This window comes from Phoxinus phoxinus, assembly GCF_949152265.1.
Source record: "Phoxinus phoxinus genome assembly, chromosome: 15".
NCBI lineage: Eukaryota > Metazoa > Chordata > Actinopteri > Cypriniformes > Leuciscidae > Phoxinus > Phoxinus phoxinus.
Genome location: NC_136890.1, coordinates 18,117,675 through 18,126,604, shown reverse-complemented (window position 1 = coordinate 18,126,604; position 8,930 = coordinate 18,117,675). Strand labels below are relative to the sequence as shown.

At 42.2% G+C, this 8,930-nt stretch overlaps 1 protein-coding gene across 2 annotated transcripts in view; it reads left to right on the top strand.

The window, feature by feature from the left end:
* LOC307011909 (serine/threonine-protein kinase pim-3-like) overlaps positions 1 to 8,930 on the top strand; it is a 45,019-nt gene that overhangs the window by 27,289 nt on the left and 8,800 nt on the right. For both annotated transcript variants that reach the window (XM_079638003.1, XM_079638002.1), the window contains 3 exons: positions 4,569 to 5,179; positions 8,492 to 8,602; positions 8,761 to 8,855. In XM_079638003.1, the coding sequence (XP_079494129.1) occupies positions 5,038 to 5,179; positions 8,492 to 8,602; positions 8,761 to 8,855 (348 nt within the window). In that variant the 5' untranslated portion in view covers positions 4,569 to 5,037. The remainder of the gene's footprint in view (positions 1 to 4,568; positions 5,180 to 8,491; positions 8,603 to 8,760; positions 8,856 to 8,930) is intronic.

Genomic DNA, 8,930 nt, shown 5'->3' with positions numbered 1-8,930 from the left:
GGAACAGATGTAATTCATCGACACTTTTCATTCTAATATCTATGTATCCATAATATGCACGAATGTTACAACATACGGCTAGAGTACCATAATATTAACTTGTACATCACATGACATGAGCTACTATTAAGGATGCTGTAGCTTAAAATAAGCGCCAAAAATTATGCACTCCTCACGCAGTATAAGATAAAAATAACAGCAAAAACCAAAGGGACATAATATCAATAAAACACACAACGTAATACAAGTTTTTACACAAAGATGGAAGTGTAACTAACTAGCTTTAAACATTAACGTTACTTAGCACACCATCTTTACAGATAAAAATGAAGTTTCAGTGCTAACAAAAACGATATAATCTACACCTCATATTATAATACGATTAATCTTGTCTACATTTATTTCGAATAAAGAGCAGCATTAGATATACAATGGTTTATAAAACAGCACCTTTGAAAACGACCGTCTCACTCACCTCAAGAGAATATCTGGGGACGATTCATCAGCGACAGCTTCGACTCCTAGATTTCGCAGCCAATAAGCAGCGAGCTTTGATTGTATAACCAATAGAATCACACATTCTAGTGATGATTCGGTCATGAACGATTCGTTCATTTTGAACAAATCTTTTATAAAAGTGATTCGATCATTTGTGCTGTGCATGCGCGACACATTTATACATCCTATAAATTCTGTACAGGACAGAAATTATTATTTCAACTTTCGATGGAGTCTTCGGGGTTGAGTCGTTCATTTATCTTGTGACAGCCCCATAGAGACTGCCTGTACCAGGAAGAGAAATGATTCTTCGTCTCTGACTCTTCTGAGTCTTTCATTCATTTGTCACGTTAGTCAACCATTACCATTTTATTCCTATGGATAAAATAGGATTTGAAAATGAATTATTCGAATTTTTTAAAGTTTGTTTATGTGCACCAATTGTTTTTTTCTATTTATGAACATAAGAATATACGAAAATGGAAGAAAAACACTGAAACCATTTATTAACCAGCAATCTTGCAGCTAGATGATGGATGGCTATGATTCGGTAACTGAAACATACAGAGAGAGAGAGAGAGTGAGTGTGTGTGTGTGTGTGTGTGTGTGTGTGTGTGTGTGTGTGTGTGTGTGTGTGTGTGTGTGTGTGTGTGTGTGTGTGTGTGTGTGTGTGTGTGTGTGTGTGTGTAAAAGAGAGAGACAGAGAGAGAGAGAGAGAGACAGAGAGGTACTAAGGCCTTGTGTCGATTGTGTCGTGGGTAGCTGCTTTGGCTTTATTAGACGATTGCTAAGGGGTTCTAGATGGTTGCTATGGTGTTATCAAACTGCTGCTATGGTGTTCTAGCCGAGTGTTAGGCAGTTGCTAAGGTATTCTGGGTGGTTGCTATGTTGTTGCTAGGGTGTTCAGGGCGGTTGCTAAGTGGTTGCTAGGGTGTTCTGGGTGGTTGCTAGGTGGTTGCTAGGGTGTTCTGGGTGGTTGCTAGGGTATTATGGGTGGTTGCTAGGGCGTTGCTAGGCAGTTGCTAAGGTGTTCTGGGTGGTTGCTAGGCGGTTGCTAGGGTGTTCTGGGATGTTGCTAGGCGGTTGCTAGGGTGTTCTGGGTGGTTGCTAGGCAGTTGCTAGGCTTTTCTGGGTGGTTGCTAGGGTGTTCTGGTTGGTTGCTAGGGTGTTCTGGGTAGTTGCTAGGCGGTTGCTAGGGTGTTCTTGGTGGTAGCTAGGCGGTTGCTATGGTATTCTGGGTGGTTGCTAGGGCGTTGCTAGGCTGTTCTGGTTGGTTGCTAGGGCGTTGCTAGGGTGTTCTGGGTGGTTACTAGTCGGTTGCTAGGGAGCTTTGGGTGGTTGCTAGGGTATTCTGAGTGGTTGCTAGGCAGTTGCTAGGGTGTTCTGGTTGGTTGCTAGGGCATTGCTAGGCAGTTGCTGGGGTATTCTGGGTAGTTGCTATAGTGTTACTAGGTGGTTGGTAGTTGTCACAGATGGTTACTGTGGAGTTTGTAGCATTTTCTTGACATGATTTAGCACTAAGCTAATCAAAATTAGCATGTAGCTATTCACTGCTAGCATGTGTAGCATGTAGCAAGTCCTGTTTGCTAGCATGAGTCAAAAGAGCCAACCCCCATCTCTGTACGATGTTTTGATGCAGAGATATTAGTCTTGCAAAACGGTTGCTAGGGTAATCTGTTTGGTTGCTAGGGAGTGGCTTAGCAGCTGCCAATCATGAAGCTCCAAAGTCAGTGTGAATGTATAAACCAACCCCCATGTCTATACGATGTTTTGATGCAGAGATATAGGTCTTGCAAAATGGTTGCTAGGGTACTCTGTTTTGTTGCTAGGGAGTGGCTCCGCAGCTGCCAATCATGAAACTCCAAAGGCTACTTGTCAGTATGAATGATATAAACCAACTCCCATGCCTCTGTGACATTCAGAATGGAAGATATCCCTGTCTGGATTTTGGTTGCTAAGGTGCTCGACAATGGTTGCTAAGGAGGGGCTAGGAAGTGTTGATGTGATTCATGATTGGCTGTTTGCTGCCCCGAGTCAAACGAGACAACCCTCATGTTTCTATGACTCTTCTATCCAAAGATATCCCTTTGATCTCTTTCAATGGAAGTCTATGGAGCTTGTTGCTAAGGAGCTCTAAATGGTTGCTAGGGCGTGGCTTGAAAGCTTCACAATGATCCTGAGAGACTGATTGGTCGTCTGAGTAAAATGAGCCCGCCCCCTTGTCTCTATGACACTGTGTTCCAGAGTTATGTTCAATACAAATGCGGTTTCTATGGTGTAGGACAGCCCATTTCATGGGCTGTCCTACACCATAGTACTTCATTGGGGCAACTTTGGGCCCCTCCTGCCCCTCAGGGGTGCAACTTTTACCCCATTGTGTGGTATGTTCTTACAGAGCCTGCCAGCCTCTTCAAATGTGATCCAGAGTTATGTTCAATAGAATATCGCTTACTATGGTGTAGGACAGCCCATTTCATGGGCTGTCCTACACCATAGTACTTCATTGGGGCAACTTTGGGCCCCTCCTGCCCCTCAGGGGTGCAACTTTTACCCCATTGTGTGGTATGTTCTTACAGAGCCTGCCAGTCTCTTTAAATGTGCCAAATTACACGTCTCTGCGACATCCTTGCTCTGAGCTATGATTCTGTGAATTGTGGTTGCTAAGGTGCTCTACAATGGTTGCTAGGGAGGGGCTAGGAAGTGTTGATGTGATTCATGATTGGCTGTTTGATGCCCCGAGTCAAACGAGACCACCCTCATCTTTCTATGACTCTTCTATCCAAAGATATCCCTTTGATCTCTTTCAATAGAAGTCTATGGAACTTGTTGCTAAGGTGCTCTAAATGGTTGCTAGGGGCGTGGCCTGATAGCTTCACAATAATCCTGAGAGACTGATTGGTCATGTGAGTAAAATGAGCCCGCCCCCTTGTCTCTATGACACTGTGATCCAGAGTTATGTTCAATACAAAATCGCTTACTCTCTCTCTCTCTCTCTCTCCATTTCATGGGCCGTCCTACACCATGTTAAGTCAATGGGAAACTTTCGGGCGCTCCTGCCCCCCAGGGGTGCAACTTTTACCCCATTGTGAGGTATATTCTTACAGAGCCTGCCAGCCTCTCCAAATGTGGTGAATTTCACATTTCTGCAAAATCCTCGCTCTGAGCTATGAGGCGTCAAAGTTTGACGCAATGTTAAGTCTATGGGATTTTTCGGCGACTTTTTCGCCCCCGGGGCGAACACCGCACCCCCGATCTCTTATAAAAGTCATAGCACACCATTCCCATATAGGCCGCACGATTTGACACCTCATTCAGGGGTCTGTGACAAAAACTGCGGGAGGAGTAGCGCGTCAAAAAAACGGCGGAATAAGAAGTAGGAAGAATAATAAGTATGAGCAATAACACTAATGTGCTTTGCCTATAGGCAAGCACCATTAATAATAAGTATGAGCAATAACACTAATGTTGCTTTGCCTATAGGCAAGCACCATTAATAACAATAATACTTTTAATAGCGTTTTAAAACTTTAGTAGTAAGTAATTGCACTACAATTTTGTAAATAGGTCTCTTTAGGTATTTAATGTATTATTAATTTATGTATTAGTAAATGTGCACAGCATGCAGTCAAAATCACCAGAAAATAGCCTACTGCAGAATTAAAGTGATTGGGGGAAATTGTTTCCCAATTTACCTCCATGATTTTTATGGATGACTCTCGTGTAAAGTGCACCAATAGGCCGTACACAACTCCAAAATGTCATTTCTGTTATAACAGTACAGTACTGTAATATTATTTTGCCCGAGATTCTAAAAAAAAAGTATTTTTTGTCGCTATAGTAATCTTAAAGTGTGTTGCATGCATTTCACCGCTAGATGGCAATGCTTCATCACTGCTGAGTTGCCAAGACCTGATTTGTTTTATATTGTAGATTTTTTTTTTATTGGATCAGACAGATATTAGAAAATAAATATATTACGACAATATAAGAATATAGGCTATAACATAAATTACATAGTTTGACATATAGGTTACTATTATTAATTCGTTTTTTTCTTCTTTTTTTCTCAGGTTTCCTGCAGGTCAGTCAAATGATCCTTGTCCTTGTGCACCACACTTTTCTAGTGTCTCAGATCCTCTATTGAATTGGGGTCAGAGTAGAGTAGAACTAGACCACACTCAGAACTCACTAACCGACCCAACACTACAGCTCTTTCACTGGACAAAGTTGAATGGACTTGATTGCACGGACAACTCATTGTTTTCATTAACTTTTCAGGACGTCTTCCCACTTTAGTCGGGACACTGAACTCCATCAAATATTATACGACTCGTCCTTGCTGACAACATGAGCGCCAGCACATGTGAAAAGTTTGAACTCTTTCTTCTCGGTGTCAATGGTTCCCTTCCAAGCCATCATATGACGTCACAGGCGCGCCAGTTGTTCATCATGACGTCACAGGCGACGTCCAGTGATTGTCAGAGTTATGTTCCTGTAGTGCAAACACGCAGTCAATAGAAACAGTTTACAAACTTGAAGATGGATAACAGCAGCAGCGACGTGTTCGTGGGTGCATTTCAATACTTTCCCTTGGGCATTGCTCAACCATCGACCAGCGCTGCTGTGTTATCTGAGAGAAAACCCAGCAGTAGCCCGACAGATGCGCCTGCGCGCTCGACAGGTAAGTTGAGGTAACTGTACTTGTTTAACAAATCAAAACTCAAATGTATGCAGAAATAACAGTCGGGTTACAGTTACTTCTCACTCAACTCAAACTTTGTAACAGTAGGCTATTCGAATGAAAGCGTAGAATGCATATTTGCATTTTAACTGAAAAGGACTGTGCTTAACCCTTGTGCATTGTTCAAATTCACTAACCTTTCGTTATGTTCGTGGCTGAAAACAGCCACTACTTTAAACTGCTGTAAAAATGTATCAGATCAATATTTTTTTATTTTTTTCCTTAAATCTATTAATCAACCAAAACTACTAAATGTTTAAAATAAATTCAGGATTTTAACTTTTTAATTGCCAAATTCATAAATGATGTCACTGATTTGAGGGGGAAAAAACACACAAAATGACTTATTTTCAATATAAAATGTGATTGTAGACTGGATTTTTTTTTTACCTTTTATCACAGTCTTGGACATGTCAAAGATTAGAAACAACATTGGTTTTGATGCATTGTTAGTTTTTGTGCAGCATCAGATTTTAACTTTTTCTCCCTTATTTACTGTTTGTGCCCCATTGACTTCCATTATAACCAAATTTTTTGATTGCAAAGCCATGACACCATAATGCATTTTTGATTGTTGGTGGTTTTCCCTGTTGGGAAGTGGTACAATTTGTAATTTTTACTGTTAATAACCAGGTCGCACCATTAACCCTTTAGGCCTGTGCAAAAAAACGCTTAGTTTTTGGCTTTCCCATGGGGTTATGGAGTATAATAGCACAATAAAGTGTGTGTGTGTGTGTGTGTGTGTGTGTGTGTGTGTGTGTGTGTGTGTGTGTGAGTGAGAACTCACCTTGATGTGTCTGAGAAAATCAAAATATGCACCTCAGCTCTCAGAACAACAAAAAAAGAGTAAACAAAAACAAAGTAAGTGTATTTATGCATCTGCTGCCTTTTGATGGTGAGAAATGCAGACTAAACAAAAACTAAGCAAGTGGATTTAAACACTTGCATGCAAGCCTGCTGGTCATTTGATGGTGAGAAGAGCAGCAAGCAACATGAGAAAGGGCTTGACTTGTGAAGTTTTAGAGAGGAGTATGCAGTCTGACCCCTCCAGCGAGCTGCAGGATGTATTGTCTTCTCCCTCTGACACCACAGACTCAGGAGAGTCAGATCCTGATTTGGATGTGGCACCACCCATCACCCTAGCTTCCACTGAAGGCGAGGAGGATTCGTAGGATCCTGGATCTGGGTGGATTGGGAGAAACGGCGAAGTGTGGTTTTCCACCAACGCAATAACTCCCTTTCTTCAGCCTGCCAGAGGCGTGACTCCAGGGCCGACGCACTATGCCATCGCAAGGGTCCAGAACATCGATTCTGTGTTCAATCTGTTTTTTACGGGCGCCACACAATGAGAAACTTGACCGGGGTGGACTCCACAGATCTCCGTGCCTACATGGGGCTACTGATTTTGGCCGGCGTCTACAGGTCCAGAGGGGAGTCCACACGTTGCCTGTGGGATGATCGCAGTGGTCATGTGATTTTTAGAGCCACCAAGTCCCTCTCAAGATTCTCATTTTGGAGGTTGGTCATGCTGACAATGAGGTCAATCATCTCGTCGGCCCTGGAGTCACGCCTCTGGCAGGCTGAAGAAAGGGTTGTCTCTGCGTTGTTGGAAAACCACATTTCACCGTTTCTCCCAATTGCAGGTTCAAGGCCTGCGTGGTTTTCTGTACCTCCGAAAACCGATCCACAAACCCGCTTACCGCTGGGCCAAAGAGACCGGCGGGGGAGAGCGGGGCATTGAGGAACACGGCTCGCTCAGATTCGCTCATGTCGGCAAGCGTTAACCAGAGGTGTCTCTCTGTGACAGTGAGCGAGGCCATGCATCTCCCAATAGCCTGGGCTGTGGACTTAGTGGTGCGAAGGGAAAGGTCCATTGCGCTGCGCAGGTCCGTCACGGACCTGGTCCGGGCCCTTCTCGTCCATTTGGCGGAGGAGATCGGCCTGGAGAATCTGCAAGGCTGCCATCGAATGCAGGGCAGAAGCAGCCTGTCCAGCGGCGGAGAAAGCGCGGCTGACGAGAGCTGATGTGGTCCTGCAGGCCTTAGACGGGAGGGTAGACTTTGAGCGCCATCTCGCGGATGCACATTGGATTTGGCGGCCATCTTGGCCCTGAGGGTCGCTGGCTCCGGTGCCCTAGCTAAATCATTTCAGTATGACATGAGCTACATCTGTGCCAAATTTGGCGCTTTTAGATGAATTTGCGCGAATATGTGCTTATGGCCCCCAACTAGAAGTGGTTTGAGCGATCGGATTTAAAGAATGAAAAACTACTTTGAATATTATAGCATTTGGGGCATAAACATGTTAATAGTGAAAAGATTGACATCGGAAAAATTACACAGAATGGTAAAAATATTTAATCCAAAAAAATTAATCCAACGGTTCGTACTGATGTTATTCATCCGTTCTCACCGGTTCTCACACACTTCAGCATCGCGGTCACTAGTTTAAACGAACACCCTGTGGTGAAATAATGGCGTATTTTTAACACCAGCTGCTTTCTCAGATGGGTTTGGGTGGGATTAAAACTTCATGTTCCGTTAATTTTGGAAAATTTGGAAATCTTCAGAATATCCCTTTACCTTAAGTGAGACGTACTATATCATTAAATATTATAAATATTTTGTTTTAATAAAAACCGCATTAGGCCTATATTTAATTTGAGTTGTTATTATTAACCTTTAAAAATTAACATGTATCTACTATACCTAAATACGTATCCAAATTGAATCAAGATGGGAATAAAACCACAATAATTAAATAAAAATTTGATCAAAAAAAAGCAGTAACCTATACCAAGAATTGCACCATGCTGCCACTAAACTTAATACAATTATGTTTAGTTATGCTACCAAATGTTTTGACAATCACAATAGCCTTAACTTATAGTGTATGTGATACAAGTGTTTTTTTATACACCCCCCCCCCCCTTCCATAATTCTCACTCCCAAGCTAGACTCAAAGTTGCCAGCCCTGTGTTTATACAAATCATAAATACAGATATTAAATAGAAGATAATAACTCTGTGATTTCTATGTAACACAGCATATCAGGACTGTGCTTGTAATTTCTCTAGTGTTCTTGTAAATTGGGTGAGCAGGAACATGAACTTAAATGCAAAAACTGCTAATTATTAATTTGAACTAGCAGCATAACGCAGCTCTATGTTAGGACAGTTTTACTAGTGAATCATTCAGCTGTAATCTCTGCTAATATTAAAAGATGTTTCTATTCAATGTTTGTCGTTTACAGAAAAACACACAAAAGGAAAGTCTTTTCTGTCTTTTGGTCTGAGAGCATGGAAAGCTGTGAAACATCCCATCCAAACCCTCAAAACCAAAAAGCCTGAGCAGGAACAAAACGGTGAGTCTCCAGTTATTCTTACTTGAATTAATGTCAATTTCAGCCCGTTTACTGATTTTATTTGTAATCTTCACACTGGTTGGTTCCTCACCTGATCTGCACAGGTGTGTAGGTTTAGTCACAATCAGTTCAGTATCATGCTGTTGTGTGTTTTTCAGGATCCTTTGACTCACTTTATAAAAAGGGAAAGAAACTGGCATCGGGATCCCATGGCGTTGTCCGTGAAGGAATTCGAAAATCAGATGGCAAACAAGTATGTTGCTCTTTCTGGATACACCAAACTTTTTGCCTCTTGTTTCCTTCTGTCTTTCAAGTCCTGACATAAACG